The following is a 22,266-nucleotide window of genomic DNA, read 5'->3' as shown; positions in this document are numbered from 1 at the left end:
GCAGGGTCCAAGTCATCTTTTTCTTATCAGTCTTTCACTGATTCAGTTGCTGGGCTGGCATTAGATAAAGAAACCTACTCCCATCTGCGGCAAGCAAAGCCATGGTGTTCTTATGAATTCCTACTGGACTGCTTATCAAAGGGCACTGTGCCTTCTTTTGTGGCTACACAAATCCCTCCGGGGATGCAGGGGAAGTGATGCACCAACAAAAACACACGGGTGTCCATTCCATGGTCCTTAAAGTCTAGAACCCCCTCAAACGACACCCACTTACCCAGGGACTGGACTATAGCTGGTCTTTTCTTTCTTGGGAAACACCCTGCAGGTTATTCTGCCATGGATTCCCCACTGTTCTGGCTCCACTTCCCATCACAGCCTGGTTCTTGTGACATATAGGAAAGTTTTGCCTGGATTCATGGCAACTCACGTACCACTGAGAATCTTGCTGGTTTTTTAGAACGTAAAGATGTTTTTTGTGGGCTTTTTTTTGTGTGTGTTTGTTGAAAATAACACTTTTCTTATGCCACTTTTCATTCTGAAGGAAAGAAAAACTCCTTCCCACCTAACCAAAAGAGCCTTGCCAATTATACCTTTTCTTACAGGCTGCTGGGCGTGTTGGCTGCAGAGCGAAACACACAGTTAAAATTCAAGAAGTGTTTGGAGTTGGCACGGCAAACCACTGGAGAGTTTTCTGGGAACGCACTCTTGTTCAGGACCTTGGAGAGTTCTAGAGCGATCTTCTGCGTTCACCGTTTCACCCACAGGCGCAGCTTTCATCCAAGATCACATCTTGAGATCTCAGGTTCAAAGATATTACAATTAGTTTTGGGGTTTTTAAAAGAGCAAGTTTCCAGAACCAAATCAGATCAAAAGGCTTCAGAGTTTGGTGACTTTGATTTGGCTAAATTTCCATAGCGAAGTAACAGAGGCCTTTGTGGCATATTTCCTCCTGTGTATCTTTCTCCTCCATGTGTCTGACAAACGTGACTCTTGTTCACAAAAGCGTAAGCTGGAAGAAATCAGCATGCCCTAAAGGTGCCGTAAAAATCTTTGGACTGTCCCTCTGGAATTAGTGACAATGCTTGCTGTCCCCACCCCCCAGACTCAATCTGGTGAGCTGCATTTCGGATCTTATGCAAATATTTTGTTTTCTTCCTTATTCTGTGCCACAGATGTGGCCAACAGTACCTAAATGATCCTGAACTAAAAGGGCCCGCTAAAGAAATTCAAGTTGATCCCTTGAACAGGTGCAAGAGCCAGCAAACTAATTTTGAGGTCAATTAACATGACCTCTGAGAGAAAGAAACCATCACTGAAGCTAACACAAAGTACAGAAAAGCAATTTTTTACAAGTCTATCAAATTCAGAAGAAGCAGGCGTGTTGTCATTCTTCATTTTATTGTCTGGTTTGAGTAGCTAGTTTGGCGGAAGAAAAAAAATGATTTGTTTTAATTAGTATTTATAAAACCACCTTATTTTACAAAGATTTACAGCTTTGGGGAAATGGTGGGCTGGCATTGGTGTACACCGTTAAATAATCAACCCCCAATTATCGACTAAGAATATTCCAAAAACAATAATGCGCCCCTCCAAAAATCAGGAAAATGTGTGGGCAGATTAATCTTTCCATAAAAACACAAAGTAAAAAGATGTCAAGAGGTTTGCTAGAAAATGGGTTTGGAACAGGAGAGCACATATCAAAGAGTTAACGAATTACCTGAGGACCAATTCATAAGGTGGCTTTTCCAAGTAGTAAAGTCTTCCCATAACAGGTTCATCATGTTATTTTCACATGACAAAGCAATTGTATGAAGTAGTCCTCAAGGGGAGGGAGGGAATCTATCAGCATATTGAACAAACCCCTGGTTTTTCACAGATTTTGTTTCATGTGGTAATGCGAGATTCCCTCCCCCAGCTCTGCTTCTCACAGACACCTCTCTGCATGACAGGAACACAACCAGATATGTTGCATGAGGACTCTACAGTATCAGCCACCAGTGATCTACTAAGAAAATCCCCAAAACAATAATGCATCCCTCAAAAAAAAATCAGGGAAATGGGTAGATTAATCTTTCCATACAAACACATACAAATTTAGACAGTGGGGAAAGGAAGAGACAACAAACGTTCATTCATTTGGCACCTCCTGGTGACAAGAAGAGGCCCGTGAATCCCTGTATGCATTTAAGGAATAGCAGTCTTGTGAGGGACAAGGTTTCCAGGCTCTCTCTCAACCTAAGGCATGAATTCTGCCCATGTTTCAAATTGCTCGTTGGCTTGCCATTCCCCACAATCTAAGCTACTCGTAGTGGCCAAATGTCGTCTTTTTGTCAACGCAGAATGAACAGACAGGTTGATTCCCAACAAGGCAGATGATCCTTGTCCCCTGGAGGGTTTTCTTTGGGTTGGTTCTCCATTTCTTTGGTCCACAGCCCTGGTATGTTGGTCCTTTAAGGTCAGTGGTGGAAGTTTCGCCAACTTTACTTTGCAAGGGAGTTCTTCCTTGACTAAATTCAGTACGAAGGTCCTTTGACGGCACCTGGTTCAGTCAAGCGGGCTGAGGCGTATGCAGAGGCACCTAGGCAGGCAGCGGCCTCACAGAATCCGGGAAGTCCAGGAGGCCCTGATAAGCCAGGACGTCCAGCTTCTCCTGCAACCCCCGGAGAACCTCGTTCGCCATCTTTGCCGTTGATAGCATGGCCAGGGTGACCGGGGAGACCTAAAAGAACAAAATGTATTGAATGTCTTCTTTCTTTAAATTTAGAGACCACCCTCTCCGCTCAAGCCGACTCAGGATGGCGAATGACATTAAAAATTACAGTGAACAATTCTAAAATCCGCCCAGCACTGTGGAACCAGACCCCAGGGTGGGGGTGCAATACAGGAGGCAGGCCAATTGGATATTGATGTTGACTGGCCTCAACCGGAAGCCTGGCGGAAGAGCTCTGTTTTACAGGCCTTGCGGAACTCCATGAGCCCCGACAGGGCCCTGATGGTTTCTGGGAGCTAATTTCAACATGCGGGAGCCAAGGCCGAGAAGGCCCTGGCTCTGGTCGAAGCCAACCAAATTTCTTTGGGGCCTATTTGTCTTGGCTGAGCACCAGGCTCTTCTGGAGACATATTCGGAAAGGTGTTCTTGTAGAATGAGTTCTTGTGTGCCTTCCAGAACATACATACCTACATACCTACCTACCTACCTACCTACCTACCTACTCTCTCTCTCTCTCGCTCCACTTCCTTATTATGCTGTTTTTATTGCATTGCTTTCCTGTTCTGTAGTTTGCCTCGAGTCTCAGTGAGAAACATGAACTTTAATTGAATTCAGTAAGGAAAAAAAAAACATACTTAGCTGTTATCCTTTGCTTGTAAGCCCCAATATGTCAACCAGACTGATAGGACTCCCTCAAGGACCTTCAGGCCTAGATGTTGAACCAATGCAGGCATAGAACTCCCCTTCGCTCTCTTATCACAAACTCTGCCAGGCTCTGTCTGACAAAGAGTGCTTGCACTCGAAAGCTCATGCCCTGAATAAATCTTTGTTGGTCTTAAAGGTGCCACTGGACTCTGATTTTATTCTGCCAGGCTGTGAGAGATGCCCATGCAAAGTTGCCGCATCCGGAGCCAAACTCTTGGCTCTATCCAGGTCAGTCTTGTCTTCTCTGACTGGCAGGGTTCTCAAGATGGAGATCTTTCTCATCATCTAAGACCTGATCCTTTCAGCTGGAGATGCTGGGGATTGAACCTGGGACCTTCTGCATGAAAAACCGAGGCTGTACTCTGAATCACAGCCCCTGCCCATGAACACATAGAAATGCCTGCCAATGAATTAGACCATAGGACTATCAAGGCTGGACACAGCTCTCAGGCTTTCACATTACCTGTGTCTGGATCCCTTTGACTGGAAACGCTAGGGATTGAAGCAGTGACATTCTGCATGCCGATCAGGTGCTCTACCACTGAGCCACGGCTTAGAGCTGGGAACTGTACATAACCCACATCAGCCCGTGTCTTAGACACTCTAACATTGGCTTCTGTTAAGCAAGCTATGCTTGTCTGACCCTCCAGGTCACATTCTTCCTGCTCTGTTTCTCCAGACCATGGCACCGTTACCCTGGAAGCGGCTCTCTTATTTAACGCCTGCAGGACCACAAATCTGGCCTGGTGACCAAACTCACGCATGATATCTCCTCTGTCGACTCTATCTTGGCCCACCTTTTTGGTCCGCGAAGTCCGTAGGGTTACAGCTTGTGATGCCATCTGGCATTCCCACTGCCCTGCTAATCCGTTCCCCTTATGCTCCCGTGGCACCAAATCCTACACTCAGGGAGGGAAGCTCATAACACACACGTACAAAGGGCCAGTTTGACCAAGCACAAAGACCATGGAGGTTCAGGCTGTGCAGTGGAGAGATATGCCCTCTGGCAGTTTAACAAGCAGCCCTCTTTTTCTCTCCCCAGACAGTAGAAGAAATTGCCAGCTGAACCAGAGCATAGCTGCCTCCTCCTGGCAGGTTCCAGCATTTACCTCTCTCAGGAGACGGCCTCCGCAGAAGGAAAGGCATCAAGGTTCAAACCTTCTTCATTCCAAAGAGAATAAAAGGAACTAGCTGCTAAGCTGCTGAGTGAAATTACTTGGCGCTTTCTGCTGCCTGCTTATGTTCTGCCATTCTTTCCTTCAATGCACACTCTCTCCTCTGCCTCAGGGCACATGAATGGCCACAGCTCTCTGTGTTCTCTGCAAAGGGCCTCTTAAGTGGAAAAAAAATACAGGCCTTGTGCCGCACATCCCCCAATTGTGATTGTAGCTGTGTCCCTACAACAAAGTAAGACCCACCCTTGCCCACGATATTCAAGAGACCACCGCCCAGCAGGAATCAATGAGGAAGGATCACCACTTGCATCCCATGGCACCTCTGCCCATCTTGAACTTTAGTTCACTGCAACAGGAGTCTTGGTGTAGTGGTTAGGAGTATGGACTTCTAATCTGGTGAGCCGGGTTTGATTCCCCGCTCTCCTACATGCAGCCAGCTGGGTGACCTTGGGCTCGCCACAGCACTGATAAAGCTGTTCTGACCAGGCAGTAATATCAGGGCTCTCTCAGCCTCACCTCCCTCACAGGGTGTATGTTGTGGGGAGAGGAAAGGGAAGGTGACTGTAAGCTGCTTTGAGACTCCTTCAGGTAGAGAAAAGTGGCATATAAGAACCAACTCAACTTCTTCTTCTTACCTGGGATCCCTGGTGGCCCTGGCATCCCTTGATGCCCACGTCCCGGTTCTCCTTGCTCTCCTTTCTCACCCCGCTTCCCTAGAAGTTGAGAAGGGAGAAAAACCGGAGAGAGTTTGATGGCTACAAATGCGTGTTGTAGGAAGGACAATTTGACTCCTGCTTTATTGCAGATGATCCCATCTCCCATTTCCACTGACAAGCTTTTTAAGCTGGCTTCTGGTAACCAGTAAATATACAACCTCATGACAGCAAACACATAAACCGATAAAGCCAGAGCTCAAAATCAATAGTAATAGCAACAGGTGTAAAAGCAGCAAGAGGCCGGTCGATTGGGGAAACCCCTGAGGCAGATAAAGGAGGTTTCAGTGAGTGCTTCAGATTCAGTCAAAGGGGGACCCGAAATGCCTTGGGGAGGGCATTCTCCAATTGGGGTCCTTTCTTTTAAAAACATGGCTACTTCTCAGACAGTTCATCCACCAAACTGCAGAAAGCAGGGGTCTTGGGTATTCATGAGTGATTTCATGTAATTGGCAGGTTCATGAGGGAGCCAGTGGTCCTGTAGATCTGCCAGTCCCAAATTGTATGTAAATAAGAGTGATATATAAGAGCATGTGCAGAGTTTCTTCCCACATGTATAAAGTTGTAAAAACCTCCCTGCATGGTAGGAGGAAAATTTGCCCAGGCTTGGGTGTTCTCCCAGAATTAGACAGCATAGAGCAGGCTTTCTCAACCAGGGTTTTAGGAAAGGGTTTCCTGAATGGGTGGAAATAAATTTTAATTTTTTTAAAAATTGTTAAATGTTTATTGAGTGATATAACCCTATATGGTCGTGTTGACCCACCACCACACCTTCCCAGATAGCCAATGATGGAGGGTCATGGGATGGGGAGAGGAATGGGAAAGGGAGGGTCCCTGGGTGAGCAAATACACAGCCATGCTTCCCAACCCTATTTTGTATAATTGTGCCACTTCAGGGGTTTCTCGAAGCCTGAAGTATGTTTCAGGGATTTCTGAATGGTAGAAACATTGAGAAAGGCTGACACAGAGAGATGAAAAAATGTGAGAACAGGAACCAATCAGAAACGAGCTGATGTAACATAGAAACTCATGCTTGTGTAGTTAGTCCTTGTTACATTCTCATTTTGTAACCAATCACAATGAAACGCGGGGGCCAGGAATGGAATGAAATATATAAATACGAGTGTTTATCTTCACTGCACTGAAGAAAGTTGTTTTTTTGTCTAACTGTAGATATTTTTCTTCCTTTGCTAGTAAAATAAATGTTAACCCTTTGCTACTCCTGTGGTCTCACCACCTGTTCTTCCAGGTGGATGAAAGGGGGCAGGGGAAACCCCTTTTTGCATGGAACATCAAGTGGCAACTGAGTTCCGGTGACCCTAGCGGGGAGGGTGGGTGGGCTTCAAGGTTGGTCAAAAGCAGAGGTGCTTTACTATTCCCTTTCTCTGCAGTCTTTCTTGGTGGTCTCCCTTCCAAGCACTGATTTCTGACGTGATCAAGTTATTCTTTCCTGCCTTCCTTCCCAAGCCGTAAGTGACTTTAAAGGTTAAAAAAAAAGAGCTTTAAATTGTGCCAGACATGAAATAATAGTTGAGTTCCCACTCCTATCCCCTGCTCTTTGGATAACAGAAGGTTAAAGGGCAACCCAGGTGTATTTTTGGCTCTTCCCCAAGAAGATGGAACTTCCTCCTCCAAAGTAAGGTTCAACTTTGCTTCATTGGTGATTATACCCCACTCTTCCCTGGGGACTCAGGGCAGATTACAACAGTTGCGTTTTACAACAGATTAAAATCCCAGCATTTCAGATTTATAATTTACATTTAAAACTGTCTAAAAATCCAAGAGTCTCGGCCGTTTCAGAGAGGGAAGAGAATAAAGCGCTTTTTTAGTACATCGAGCGAATGCTCAGCCGTCTCCGGTCTCACCCGTTTTAGTATTTTATGGCCTCATTCTTGCCCTGTGCCAATATTTTTAGGGCCTGCTTTCTGGATGGTGTTATTTCTTGCCGTGGTGTTTGGACGGTTTTATAACCCATAAGCTTGGGGTGGTTTATCACTGGGGACGCGGTTTTATTTTTTTATTGATTGTTACTACACTGGTTATCATGGAGTTTTAACAGGCATGTCAGTATGGTTAGCTGCCTGAAGCAGGTCCCAGAAGAAGCGGTATAAAAATATACTAAACCAGTAAAACAGCCTCCGAAAAGACTGCTGTCCTCGGCGTCTCTTGGGAATGCACCACAAGCTAAGTCGCTTGAACATTTCAAGGCTACATGAGCTTCCCTTGCATTTCCCTCCTTAGAGTTCGACTCAGAGTTGAAAAGGACCTCGAGGGTCATCTAGTCCAACCCCCTGCACACAACTACCTGCCCACCCACAGTGACCTCGATTCCATGCCCAACTGATCTCCCCCCCACCAAAAATCTACAGAATCCAGCCTGGCCTGGAAGAAATCCACCTACCATCCCACAGTGGCAATCAGCAATTCCCTGGGTATGAAAGGAATGGCTGCAAGAGACAAACACTGGCACATCCCTTCCTGACTGTTGTTCATTCCAGCTCTTCTATGCAATCCCAGAATCAGACAACAGGACCTGAGCTTGGATTTCTAATTCCAAGTCCAAAGAGAATCATAGTCCGCCACGGTTAACGCGAGCCAGGCATGCAGAGCAGACGTAGGCCGTGGGTGCAAGAAGGAAAGGAGAAGCCTATAGTTCGTTCACCATCTCCCAAAGCACAGCTGGAAAAGGGCTGTCAAGTCCCTGTTTGAGTTCACGTTGCCTGCCACCCTTTCAAGCATTGGACGGGGGGAAGGGGGTAATTTAAAATAAAGCAGCATTGCCAGCGTAAAGAGATGACATCATTCCTAGGGAAAACCCAGAAGTGACAGCGGGTAGCTGTAGGTGAGAGATTCCCAACCAGGGTACCCTCGGTTACACTGCCTATCCCAGAGGTTTGGAAGGCCACTGACATCGCTACACATCACTGGAGCCCACTCCCCCTGTTGCTCTACAGGCCCAGTCTCTTTCTCCACAATGGAAGCAGTAAATGGTCGATCAATTGATTGGCCGGCTCCTGCATCTTATTCCTGCGTCCTCTAAAGGGGCAGGTCGCCCTTTATGGGATTCCTCAAAGCCTGAAAAATATTTATGGGGTTCCTCCAGGGTCAAAATGTTGAAAAGACTGTGCTAGGTAATTCCATAGAGTTTCTGATGATTCCTAGAGTCACCGGTTCTCACTGATTTCTCCCTGGAAGTGATATAACCACACTGCAACAATGCCGCCCCCCCATCCTTTCCACCAGTTGGCCTGGTGACCGTAGGGGGAAGGCGTGTTGGAACTCTGTAGCAGTCTAGATGGTTTCCCATATAGTAAAACAGGCTTACCTTTGGGTCCAGTGTTTCCAATCTGCCCCATGGCCCCGATGATTCCTGGGATGCCACGAGGGCCAGGGTGTCCATGTAACCCTTGCTGACCAGGAGCCCCAGGGGGGCCGGGGGGGCCAGGAGGTCCCATCACACCTGTCCCACCTAGGGAGGCTCTTTTAGCGCTCACGGCTAATTCGGCCAGTTGCTCTGAATGGCAAAAAAAAAAAAAAAAAGACAGAAGTTGGAAGGCATACTCCCCTCCTGATTCAAGGCAGACAAAATACTTTTTGTGTACCCTCTGGAACTCCTTGCAACAAGATATCAAGTGGTCAAAGAAGAAACCCACTCCAGGCTACAGGTAAAGAGAATTCTGTGTGTGCAGTGAATGCTTCCTGATGTGTACAAAAAGAGCACAGCAGAGAGAAAGCGAGGCTGAGAGCCAGTTTGGTGTAGTGGTTAAGAGTGCGGACTTAATCTGGCATGCCGGGTTCGATTCTGCGCTCCCCCACACGTAACCAGCTGGGTGACCTTGGGCTCACCACGGCACTGATAAAACTGTTCTGACCGAGCAGTGATATCAGGGCTCTCTCAGCCTCACCCACCCCACAGGGTGTCTGTTGTGGGGAGAGGAATGGGAAGGCGACTGTTAGCCGCTTTGAGCCTCCTTCGGGTAGGGAAAAGCGGCATATAAAAACCAACTCTTCTTCTTCTTCTTCTGAATCCTTCTCCTTCAGATGATGCACGTGAGAAAATGGATTTCAGGCTGGATATCCAAGGTTCTGCAGGCCCACCAGCAACCTGAATCCCGAGAAAAGCTGTGCATTCACTGGGCCCAGGAAGGCTTTAAAGGGGACTGTGCAGACTCCCAAGCCAGTGAGGGCCATGAGCTACGAAAGCTAAATCTAGCTTCCACTTCCAGAGGCACTTGGCCTCTGATTATCTGGTTCTGGGGAATGACCAAAGAGGGAGGGGGATGGCTGCCGCCTTTATATCTGGCTTGCAGGCTTCCCAGAGTGCTGCTTGGATGTGGCAGGCAGGTTGTGCTAGCCCAGAATGGTCTTGGGGGGGGGGGGGGTGATCTCACAGGTTTCTGACATTCTTCTGATACCTTACCCTGCAACATTTTCAGGACCACGTCGACAATGTGCTGGTCTCCAGTATCCCTGCCCTGCAGAGACAAAAAAGAGATCTCGTACATGCAGACCCACCATAGCACTTATTTCGTTTGTACACATTTCTGCAATCTCCAAAGCAGCTTACAGAACTGGGGGTCTTTTCAGGGTCCCTGGGGAAAGAGGTGAGGGGCAGGGGGAGCAACATAACCACCCTGATCAGCTCAGTCTTCAAGAAACCAACAGGCTGGCAAAATGAGGCATCACGGTGGCCACTGTGAATCGGCACACTCTGCCTGGGGGAAAAAAGACCAAACTGGATAACCCAAAAGACCACATCTTCTTACCTGAAATCCTTTGTGTATGTGATTACTTATTTTGCAAGATAATTTTTGTTTCCACTAGGCACAAGGAGAGGCGACCCGATAAGCAAGAACACTAATTGTGGACAGTTTACTTGTCCCCTTTGCTTGGTGGAGTGGTTAAGAGGAGTGCTTCTAATCAGGAGAACTGGGTCAGATTCCCCACTCCTCCAAATGCAGCCAAGCTGGGTGATCTTGGGCTAGTCACAGTCCTGTCACAGGCTCTTCTCACAGAGCAGTTCTGTCAAAGCTCCCTCAGCCCCATGTACCTCACAGGGTGACTGTTGTGGGGAAAGGAAACTGTAAGCTGCTTTGAGACTCCTCTGGGTAGTGATAAGCAGGGTATTAAAAAAAAAAAACATCCACAATTCTTTTCCATACAATGCCTAAGCATCAGCTTATTTTTGCATTCGTAAGGTCTTGAAACTTCCAATTATTATTATTAAGTATTATTTTATTAATGCTATTACCTTTTCCAAAAGATACAAATTTTTTAGTTCTCCAAAACTCTTCACCAGGCTTCACTATTTTAAAAAAATGGGATGAAGGGGAGATGTTCCGGGCCACAGTCTCATGGCCTGCTGCCTGCAAGCGCCGTAAAATGCCAGGCTACTTTGCAGAGATAAAATAGTGCTGAATGGAGCTGTTTACTCGGCAGCACCTTTGGTCTTTCGGGAAGATGAAGGAGAATGGAAGCATCCGATCAAATATATTTTATTTCATAAACCCCGACCTAGAAAGCCCCAAGCTAGCCTGATCTTGGCAGATCTCATAAGCTAAGCGGGGTCAGCCCTAGCTGGTATTTGGATAGGAGACCTCCAAGAAATACCAGGACTGTGACAGAGGAGCAGGAAATGACAAACCACCTTTAAACGTCTCTTGTCTCTTAAACGCCGTAAGTCAGCTCTGACTTGACAAAAAAAACAACAAATGGTTTTGCAGTGCTTGGCACAGGCCATAAGAGGGTGGTGTGGCCTTATTTATAATGTCCTAAAAGCACACAACAGGCTTGTGATTAAAGGTGTGCAATATTGGACCCAAATAAACCCAGATCCCAATACTGGTGAAGTATTCTGTTCCAGGATATTTCAGGAATCTTGGATTATTTCAAGTCCAATAGACTTGAACTGAAAATACCAAGGAGGGGAAAAAAATCAGAGGTAAAGCCACAAAAAACTGCTGAAAGGCAGCTCAGCTAGGGCTCTTTGGGGCAATCTCTTTAAACCAGACCACCCCAAAGAGCTCACAAAGGAACTGATTCTACAGGGAGAAATCTCTCCACAGGCTGGCTTGGGGCTTTGTTGGACAGCCTGGTTTAAATTGGACTGTCCAACAGAGCCTGCAAAGCAGCTGATCCTCCTACAGGGAGAATTCTCCCTGCAGGCTCCGCTGGAGCACTCATTGGCAGTTTGGCCTGAGCTGGTGGGAGTAATATGCCCTGTTGTTTAAGGCCCCCCAAACAGCTGCGCAACGGAAGCAATATGCTCCAGCCCCTCAGTTGTTGTTTGGGTTTTTGGGTAATTCTCAAATACCAGTTCTCCCCAACAATGCCAGTTATATTTGGGATTCCTGGAAAATACCGATAAGGTGTTTTCTGGCTATATCTTCAGTTTAAAGGTAAAGGTATCCCCTGTGCAAGCACCGAGTCATGTCTGACCCTTGGGGTGACGCCCTCTAGCGTTTTCATGGCAGACTCAATACGGGGTGGTTTGCCAGTGCCTTCCCCAGTCATTACCGTTTACCCCCCAGCAAGCTGGGTACTCATTTTACCGACCTCGGAAGGATGGAAGGCTGAGTCAACCTTGAGCCGGCTGCTGGGATTGAACTCCCAACCTCATGGGCAAAGCTTTCAGGCGGCTGCCTTACCACTCTGCGCCACAAGAGGCTCCTATCTTCAGTTTGGGTAAGCCCAAATGCACGCCCTTAAACGTGACACTTAAAAGCGAAAACTGATTTAGTGGTCTGTGATGAAATCTGTACAGCCAGAGAGGACTTTAAAGGCCAATCAGCAGTCCAGGTAAGTGGCTCTGAAGATCAGAGAAAGTTTGTTCAGGGAGGGAAGAGGGGAAGATTGCTTCCATAATTTAAATAGCTCTTTGGTTGCCTTAGCTCTGATCCTAATTAGGGATTTTTCATGTCTTGTCTATTTTGGCTGAGAGAGATTTGCTCAAACCAAATATGATGCTTTACAGCTCAGCAAAGATTGGAACTGAGGTCTCCACTGAGCCTGTAGTGCATTCAGCTCCAATGAAAAATGGGGAACTTTTTGTCTGGTCTGCAGAGTTGTAGTTTTGGAAGGTTCTGTCCTAATTGCAGGCACCTCCTACCTGGGACTGGTAAACTGAGGCCAGTCAAGGGAGGCCCTTTTTATCCTTTCTGGGCATGGACTTGTGAGCTGAGTCTCAGACTGGCATCCAGACCCCACCCGCGCAATGAGATGGGAAGAAACCAGAACTAGCTTCTGACCATTTTCCCACTGAGATGGTCGTGGACTCGGAATCGCAGAAGGCTCACACTGTTGCCCGGTCAGGAGTTAAATCAGGGAAGTTCACAGATCGCTGCTAGTATTCTACAAAAACTACTGTTTTTCTCATCCTAGTTGCTGTGTATCACATGGGTCTTTCATTGGCAGGATGGAGCATTCTGGGATTTACTCACTGGGGCACCCTGAGGCCCAGGCATTCCAGGTACACCACGCTCCCCACCAAGCCCTCGAGGACCGGGAGGTCCGGGGAATCCTCTGACGCCAGGTGCTCCCGCATCCCCAGTCGGTCCAGGAAAACCAGTCTCTCCACGGACACCTTGCTGTGAAACAAGAAATGCTAGTAAGAAGAGGCCTCTTTTCAAGTATCCCGCGTTCTCTTTGTGCACTGGAGATATACTGCACCATGAGAAGACCATTCCAGAAAACTCTTTATGCATCGAATCAACACAATCTGCACTGCCACATTAGCTATGTCTAGTGGTTCAACCAGGTCTACGATTTGGGTTTCAACAACCTGGCAGGTACTATGGGAGGTTCAGCATACAAGGCATAAGAATTCAAATGTATCAGACCATACCAGTCATCAACATAAGTTGGTTTTAATTTTTGTTTATCATGGCTGACAAACACTGTCATCCATATACCCATCAAATTGATTGTTGAAGCAGCCATGGCAACATCTTGTAGCAATGAGTTCCAAGGTCCCCGACTCCAAGGGCAAAGCACGGTGGTCTTTCGCCTTCCAGCTGTCCCTTCTTTGTGGAGCTCTCGCAATCCAAGGGAGTGAGAAAGGTTGCTGCTTTATTCATTCCCTCCAGGCACAATGTTACCCGCATCGTTTTAGAAGCTTCTCACGTATCCCTCAGAGACTTGCTTATCTACGCTAAACCCTCCCCACCATCATTGCGCTTTTCTTCACAGATCTTCGGAAGGATTAAATTAAGCCTTTTGTTTACGCAAAGATTTGTACCCTCCCTGACCCGCAATGCTGAAGTCAGCGCATATTTACATGCTGCCTTGAAAATAATCACCTGTCCCTTGGGTCCCGGCTCTCCAGATTCACCCTAGGAATGAAAAACAGGAAGCAAAGCTCAGACTCATGAGAGCAGCCCCACCCATCGGAGACTTTTGAGTATCCAGAGGGCGAAACTATGTGCATCCCCTACCATCAGTGTAACAATAGACAAAAAGAAAGGATCACGCATACCTCGAGGCCGGGTCATCTACAAAAACGTTTAGTTTTGCTTTTTTTGTCAAGGAAACAAGACAAGTAGCGATCTTCCTCAAGGAATAAAAAAACAGGGAAACATTCCTCGCCCCTAAGCCAAATATTGATGGCGTGACCCAAGAGTAGTTCTTGGCAGAATCGCTTTGATGCCACGGAACGTTCACAAGTATTCTAACTGCTCAGATGGAAGATGCCAGTGGACTGATAAATGGTACATCATTTCTGAGGCAAAGTGGAAGTTTGGCGGGGGGGGCTTTAAATGAGGCCAAGGGACAGAGTTACTGGGAAGAATAAAGAAATACTGACGCCTGAGGAGTGAGGAAGCTCACTCGGAGGGTGGGGAGGCTAGTTAAGCAATGGAAGGGGACCTGGGTTTCCTGTACCAGTCTGAATCAGTATTTTCCCAGGCTTGTAAACTCTGGCATCAAAGTAAAGTGGCAGAAGGCACAAAACTGAATGTGCCCTGATGTTCTCTTTTTTGAAGGCCTCTCCTCTGAAAGGTTTGGGATCTACCTCTGTCCCGTCAAATCCACTGATGCGGCTATGGAACAAAATTCCTGAGCAGCCATCAGGCTATCCCTAACTATGTGTCACTGGAGGACAGACTGCTCACTTAAGATTAAGGAGTTTGGAGTTGACTCAAAGTTATGGAGCCATAAGAAAAAACAAAAAGCAGGTGGCATCTTGAGAAGTTCTTCATCTACAGTTTGCACCAGCACAGCAAGGAGAGCTGACCCTAGGATGTGTTGTATTTCTCCTTAAAGGATAAATTTACATTTATATGTGTAAATTAGCATATGCAAATTGTGCAGTAAAATTCTGTCCCCCCCTTTTGTCCATTTCTTGTTTGTCCTTGTGTTGGATCAAACATAGATGGCCGCTCTGATAAAACTCAAGGACGCAACTAAGGTTGCCAACTTCATATTGGGAAATTAGCAAGATTTGAGGATGGTGCCTGGGGAGGTGGGAGATGGAGATCAACAGAGAAGGGATGCCCTAAAGTCTACCCTCCAAAGCAGCCATTTTCTCCAAGGGAATTGAGCTTTATCACCTGGGTGTAAACTGCACGGAGCTTTTATTCCAACCCCAGATCGATTCAGTCCCTGCCCTCTACACAGAATGCGATTTCCGTTTGGATTTGGGGCAATTTAAAATTTCCTTCTGCAGCAAGAAGGACTGATCCGGAGTGACCCTACCTTTATTGTGAGATATCTTAGAGTGCTTTTAACCCTCAATATCCATTTGGGAAAGAAAGCTCTGTGGTAGAGAACCTCTGATAGGCTTCACCTGGTCATGTGACACGCTTGCCTTAAAGGAGAAGCCCCTAATTTCTCTCAATTTCTGTTGGTCCTGGATTTTTCCTCCCTCCTCTGCCTTTTTTGATCCTCTCCCCCACCCCTCCAAGAAAAGAAAGAGGCTCCCTGCTTGGCTCCTCTCCCCCCACCCTTCAAAAAAGGAAAGAAAGAGGCTTGGCTCCCCCCCCCCTTCTGAACTACCCTAACCACGTGCAGAAGACTTTCCTGTTTCAATGGGGGGGGGGGAGAGGAAGATCCGAGTTCAAAGTGATCTGAATTCAACAGGATTGACAATGGAATAAAGAAAGTAAGTGCAGACTCTGCCCTGCAGTATCAGATGTAATCCCAGAAGACTCCTGGGCCCCACCTGGTGGTTGGCTATGCAAGGTTACAGCATTCAAATAGAGTACACCAAAAACCCCAAAACAAAAACCAACATTAAGGGGGAGGGTCCTCTAAGTAGGAAGGGAATAACTTGTGGCCCCCATTATGTTTTATAGCCTACAAATCACAATAGAGATACTAAGCCTCAGCCTTGAGAAACCAGGGCTGCCAGTGGCTGGTTCATCCCTCTCCCCAATAATGTCCCATGGAAATTAATGGCTCTATGTTTTGGGGGTACCAAAACAGCATAGGCAAATTCTGATCCTGGCATTGCCCAGCCTCCACTGAGGATCATGGCAGAGATTTCTGTTCATTCTGTATGATCCTTTGAGCAGCCATGGGGGGGAGGGGGGAAGAGACAGAAAAGCCAGCACACTCCTAGATTTGGCTCAGCTGAGTTGTGTCTACCCGCCAAATGCCACCTGCCCACACAGACTGACATCACCAAGCTGAGCAAGAGCCTCTTACCTTCTCTCCCTTCTCCCCAGACAGGCCTTCGACCCCAGGATCTCCCTGTGAGGAAAGAAGAGAGTGCCAAATAAAAGTCTGCCTCATCTAGCCAAAGAGACTCCCCCCCCCCTCTTCTGCCTCACAGCTCCATTCCCACCCATCTGGCAGAACTACTTGTTCTGAAACACCCCAGAAGGGTTTAGTTCTCCCTGCCAAGGATCTTGCCAAGGGACCTTGCCCCAAAGCTTTCTGGCCTGTAGTATTGGTTGGGAGTGCTGTCTGCAGAATCGCTTTCCTACAAGAGGCCAAAACAGTTGAAGTCAGCAGGCCACAAACATGCAATGTTTATCATTATATTATTAATAATAATATTGCTACAGTGACTATTTTTAAGAATAATGAAATTTTCAAATTTTATTTTGGATTTACTTGGGTTTGTGGGGGGGGGGTAATTTAAATGCTAAAGTGCAGGAGGAGTAAATCCCTGGGAAATCACCCTCTATGGGGTTGTAAAATCTCTAAGGGGGGATCAAGCCGGCTGGTTTCTCCAGACGGCCCACCAGATTCCATGTTTTCCCCTTTGACATTCAGCTGCCTTCAACACTCAGCAGGGCTAAATCCATCTGTTTCATGAACGCTGCTTCCCCCCCTTTCCCTTCAACGCAAGGGGTCTTCTTGCACTGAAGGAAACCACCACCATATGGAGGACAGAAACATGTGATCCAGTCCTCTGTGTATTCTGGGAAGACAAGAGGCATGCCCAGCAGTTGTCATGCCTTGGGGGGTGGGGGGCTCCCCTCCCCTTTTTAAAATTTACGAACTAATTTCCTCCTCCAGCATGCCAAGGAAGTCCTCGCAGTATGCTGAAACCACAACGGTTGTTCTGGGTAGCCTATTTCATCGCTTTACTGACAGAAACCCAACCCTCAAGTTGGCTAGGAGTAGGTCATAGCTAGGGGAGGGGCTGTAGCTCAGGCGTGGAGACTCTGCTTAGTTTGCAGAAGGTCCCAGGTTCAATCCGCAGGATCTCCAGTCAAAAGGACCAGAGAGTCTGTATTATGAAAAACCTTGGCCCTAAGACTCTGTAGAGCTGCTGCCAGTCGGAGTAGAGAAGACTGACCTTGATAGGCCAGGGGTCTGGTTCATACAAGGCTGCTTCATGTACTTTGGAAAAAATATTTCCATCCCGTATTTCCCAGTTGATCAAGGCTGACTAACACCCAAAAAATCAAAGCATACAAAAATAACCTGAATTGTTTTTTTTTTCAAAAGCAGTTGTCAAAAATGAAAAGCGGCAAAATCAAAACACGTATTTAAAACCAGCAGCAAAACAGCCATTGTGCCAGGTGGCCCATCTCAGGATATTCGCATAAAGACATCAAGCTTAGTCAAGTGATGGTTGTGCCTCAGGGTAATGAACAACAGACCCGGCCAGAAGTCTGCATTAAGTAGAAATGCCTGACATTTTATGGCTGGGAGTGATGGTGCCAGGCGGGCCTTGTGTGGGACAGTCCTGCTTCCTGCCTCACCTCTATAAATGGGGCGAGGACAGAGAGGGAGACAGGAAGCACCCTATGGAAGAAGAGGACGACCCACGGATCTGCTGGCCCTAGATCATGTCAGCCTTGCAAAGTCAACATCAGGGTTCTGCATAGCTTTGTCACTCCAGATTTATACTGTCCTCATCTTGGAAATATTGAAAATAAATGAATAAAATAGTATTTGTTACATCTTGTCCACGTTCCCCATAACAAATGCAGTCTAAAAACTGAGCCTGGCATGTGACACTTGAGTTGCTGAACATTACTCTTTCTGGCTTACAGGAACTCCTTCTGGCTCCTAAGATTTGCAACATCCTCCCCCATTCCAACCTTATTCCCTTCAGAGCTTACGTGGATCTCCCAAGGGTCTCATCCAGATGCAGACCTGCTTAGCATGCTAGGCTCCTCGCTGAACCACTAGAATGCCAAGTATAGCAAGTAGGGTTGGACAAAGAGGGCAGCAAGTAATTCTCCAGCCGCTCTAACCAAGCTGACCTCAAAATGAAAGGAGTAAACTGTTAAAAAGGGGGTGAAAGCAAGCAGAGATACTTACAATGTCACCTTTGGACCCAATTTTCCCTGGAAAGCCCTAGAGAATGGAACAAAAAGATGTAGTAATTTAGGAGAAGCAGCACTTACTACAAACTCAGCCACAAAGTTTGTTGGTGTTTTAAGGCTCTTCCATTACGTCCTCCAGAGAGCACTAAGATTCTGACCAATATTTGCTCAGTGTCCCCAGCCCCAAGGAAGTAAAATTGGCCTTGACCATGACCAGGGCTTTTTCAGCCTTGGCTGTGGCCTGGTGAAATGCTCTGCTCAGTGAGATCAGGGCCCTCTGGGATTTTAAACCATTCTGGAGGACCTGTGAGATGGAGCTGTTCCGCCAGGCCTATGGCTTAGAAGAGTTGGTTCTTATATGCTGCTTTTCTCTACCCGGAGGAGTCTCAAAGCAGCTTACATTCGCCTTCCCTTTCCTCTCCCCACAACAGACATCCTGTGAGGGAGGTGAGGCTGAGAGAGCCCTGCTATTACTATTCAGCCAGAACAGCTTTATCAGTGCTGTGGCAAGCCCAAGGTCACCCAGCTGGCTGCATGTGGGGGAGCAGGGAATCAAGCCTAGCTCACCAGATTAGAAGTCCACGCTCCTAACCACTACTCCAACCTGGGCAGAAAACTGCTGCCCTCTCTATCTGAAACAGAGTACCCTCTTAAAGGTATCATCCACCAACCAAGCCCCCCACTTCATAGAGTTTTTACTGAAATGAAGTCACAGCTCAAAAACCTGATTTAATTTAATTTAAAAACTGAATTTAATGTAATTCCTTTTCATGTTATAGCTTATTTGAATGTATTGTTGAATTTGATGTTACCCTCCGTGAGCCTATAGGGAAGGGCAGGCTATAGGATTAAAGATCGTTATTGTTATGTTTATACTAGACTTCTGCTCTTTTCTGCTGCTACAGAAAAACATGGCCAACCTTCTTGATCTATCTTACTATGAGCCTGAATGCCAGTTTTTACAAGCCCATGTTGTCAAGCCCATGATGACAGAGAGGACAACCCAGCCACCAACCTCGCAAAGATCAAAGTCTAAATCAGGTGGTCACTTTTTAAGGATGTGTTTGCTCTTACTTTTCTTGCGGCAAGAGCAGAGCGTGCCACTCCAAAAGAAACAGAAGGCTCTCTGTCTGATAGCAGGTAAATTAATTGGTCCAGATCTCAAAGAGAGGATATGGAGGTTAGAACTGTATCCAGTTTTTTATCCCTGGGATCTGAAAATAAGCCCAAACATAGCGGGGAAGATCCTCCACTGGATTTCTGCAAATACAGACAGACTGTGCCATAGGTTGTTTAAGGTAACGGCCACTGAGAAGCTCCATTGGCATAGTTTGGAAGCCTAGTGCTATAAATGCTGTTCTAAGTGGGTGTGTTGTGACATCTATCACATAACAGATCCTCAAGTGGTCTTACTTGCTTTGGCCACTGGTCCCCTATGAATCAAATCCCTCTGCATTTCTTGATCCCACACGGGTACCTCCTAAAAGGCATCATATGCCTGTTATTCACATCTATGCAAAATATGGCTGCTCCTGCAAACCTGCTCAAGACTTGCCGGCCATACTGGGTTTCTCCCTTCCTGTCATTATTTGTGGCTCAGTGATAGGAAGATGGTACCTTGTCACCTTTAACTCCAGGAAGACCTTGCGGGCCTGGGATTCCCGGAGGGCCCTGCTCCCCTTTAGCACCCTGAAAATAAAAGAACAAAATCAAAACTCCTGAGGAGGGAGAGGAACCGCAAGCAGAGACACCTTCCCCAGGTGGGAACCTTTCTGATAACTAAAGTCAAGGAAAGCTAACCTAGAGACTGTCCCCTTCAGAAGTCTCCTGAAGGCTGGACAGACCAGCTCACTTCATGTTAGTATACACCAGGGGTAGTCAAACTGCGGCCCTCCAGATGTCCATGGACTACAATTCCCAGGAGCCCCTGCCAGCGTTCGCTGGCAGGGGCTCCTGGGAATTGTAGTCCATGGACATCTGGAGGGCCGCAGTTTGACTACCCCTGGTATACACCATTTGATGTGGTACCTAAGTGCATTTCTGTGCTTAAAAACGTTAGCAAAGCCCGCATTGGAATCCATAGCAACACAGGAAGCCTGAAAGATTTCAGGAGGGCATTCTGTCTGAGACCACCACCAAAGAGAGAGAGAGCGAGTATATTCATGGTGAAAGATGAGCAGACCAGCCAGGCATGTTCTGGTGCTACCTGTCTTCCAAGAGCATGCTTCTCCTCTCCTGCATTCTGAAAAAGCACACTCAGGTATCAGAACTTTGGGATACAAGGGCCTTCAGAAAGAAAACTTTGCAGACTCAGTTGTATTCAGAGGCCACGTTTCTCTCTGGCAGCGGGATGCTGGAGGTCTAAATGCATGTGTTAGAGTTGTGGCAAAGCTCCAGTTTTAGGCGTCAGTCACCGATGTAAACCCTCAGGAGAATGAAGGCACAGGAAAGGCACCCAACAACGCATGGATAAACTGCAGGCTAATAACCGGGAAGGATGGGAAAGGGGAAAACGTCCCTGCTGGATGAAAGCACTCCAGGCTCACACATACTCACCACTTTCCCCTGTGGCCCTGGAATACCCACTGGGCCTCTCTCGCCACGATCTCCCTGCAAAAAGAAGGGCAAACCGGTCAATAAATAAATGGGGCCAATGGAGGAGAGGAGGAGGAGGAGGGGGAGGAGAAAAAGAATTGGGTTTTATACCCTGCTTTTCTCCACCTGAAGGAGTCTCAAAACAGCTTACAATCACTTTCGCTTTCCACTCCCTACAACAGACACCCTGCGAGGGAAGTGAGGCTGAGAGAGCTCTGACAGGACTGCTCTGTGAGAACAGCACTATCAGAACTGTGACAGGCCCAAGGTCACCCAAACTGGCTGCATGTGGAGGAGGAGCAGGGCATCAAACCCGGTTCTCCAGACTAGAGGCCGTGAACTTAACCTTGGCACCACGCTGTCCCTTCCTGGGCTACTTTCATCAATGGCCTCTAATGGCCATGCTGTTGAGGAACCTGGGGTTGCAACCCTCCTGGAGTTCTCACAGACTTTCAACTCCTCTCCAGACCTCCCCACAGAGGATCTTCCCTTGCCCAAACTCCATCCTCTCCAAGCACCACTCCCAAGGATTTCTCAGTCTGGTAGTCCTATCTGGGAAAGGACCACACCCACATCCCAGCTCCCTGCAAGAAAGCAGCTCCCTCTCAGAAGCCTTTACAAAAACTGCTGGAATTATTTGCACTAATTCACCAGCAAACTAAATCCACCCTTCGGTCCTGCATGTGTCATTTTAATAAAAAGGAAAATGTTCCCCTCCCTAAGGACTCCATATTATCCCCGCCTTGCAGGGCATTATTCAGGACTTACCTTCACACCAGGAACCCCCTGAGGGCCCACTTCCCCGCGTGGTCCAGGCTCACCCTATGGTGGGGGGGAAATGCAGAGATCTCATTATAAGGGGGATTTTTTTAAGTGGCTTTGTTGGTCTGCAGTAGCCAAAAGATCACAGAGCTTTGTGGAACAGGAGGTGGTTATGGCATGATTTTCATCAAATGTGTTAATTCTTTGAGGTGCCAGGGGACGTTTTGTAATTTGTGATTCTAGGGTTTCATGGTGCAACACTGCCTCCTGCAGGCCCCAAAGGGAAGCTGCAATGTTAGGACTGATCCTGTCTCACAACCTTTTTTGGAATTTGCGTCCAGAGATCTGCTATAAATCCAGAGGAGGCCAGTCTGGGTAAGGAAGCAACAAGAATTCACATTCAAGGGCAGACAGAAAGGACAGCCAGCCTTCTTCAGTTCCAGTGAAGGAAATAGGTAGTGCCCACTCACACAGAGCTAGAAGAGAGCACCAAGGGCCATCTACTCAATGTGGAATAGAGTGGTATTATAATTTCCTTTGCTGTAGATTTCATGCCCTAATGGACCAAAACCCCTGCTGTCCATTTCCTCTACAACGGCCTGTCCAGTGCTGGCTCCGGAAGCAAGGTGTGCTACATCACTGATCCTACCTGTCCGAATTAGGGGTGCCAGGCCACCATCTGGCAGCCCTGTGAGCTTCGGACGGCGGAACAAGTGCCGGGCGTGACATCCAACGACCTGTCAGTGTCACATCTAGTTTGCTGTGCTGCTGTAATGTCTCGGGTTTCGCCTGGGCATGCAAGCAACGAGGTGTGCAATGTCGTTTCCAGCGTCTTCCATCCAGAGCCAAAGACGGGTGGAAGAGCCGAGCACATGGGAGAAAGC

At 47.3% G+C, this 22,266-nt stretch overlaps 1 protein-coding gene across 1 annotated transcript in view; it reads right to left on the bottom strand.

Annotated features, from left to right (window-relative positions):
• Positions 1 to 1,379: 1,379 nt before the first annotated feature.
• The window catches only part of COL9A2 (collagen type IX alpha 2 chain), a 55,338-nt gene continuing 34,451 nt past the window's right edge, over positions 1,380 to 22,266 (bottom strand). The window contains exons 22-32 of the mRNA XM_077337486.1: positions 21,389 to 21,442; positions 20,582 to 20,635; positions 19,643 to 19,714; positions 18,021 to 18,056; positions 15,945 to 15,989; positions 13,601 to 13,633; positions 12,743 to 12,889; positions 9,724 to 9,778; positions 8,629 to 8,817; positions 5,226 to 5,303; positions 1,380 to 2,719 (exon numbers count right to left, since the gene is read on the bottom strand). Of these exons, the coding sequence (XP_077193601.1) occupies positions 2,514 to 2,719; positions 5,226 to 5,303; positions 8,629 to 8,817; positions 9,724 to 9,778; positions 12,743 to 12,889; positions 13,601 to 13,633; positions 15,945 to 15,989; positions 18,021 to 18,056; positions 19,643 to 19,714; positions 20,582 to 20,635; positions 21,389 to 21,442 (969 nt within the window). The 3' untranslated portion in view covers positions 1,380 to 2,513. The remainder of the gene's footprint in view (positions 2,720 to 5,225; positions 5,304 to 8,628; positions 8,818 to 9,723; positions 9,779 to 12,742; positions 12,890 to 13,600; positions 13,634 to 15,944; positions 15,990 to 18,020; positions 18,057 to 19,642; positions 19,715 to 20,581; positions 20,636 to 21,388; positions 21,443 to 22,266) is intronic.

Source organism: Paroedura picta, chromosome 5 (assembly GCF_049243985.1).
Source record: "Paroedura picta isolate Pp20150507F chromosome 5, Ppicta_v3.0, whole genome shotgun sequence".
Classification (NCBI taxonomy): Eukaryota; Metazoa; Chordata; class Lepidosauria; order Squamata; family Gekkonidae; genus Paroedura; species Paroedura picta.
This window is presented reverse-complemented; position numbering and strand designations above follow the sequence as displayed.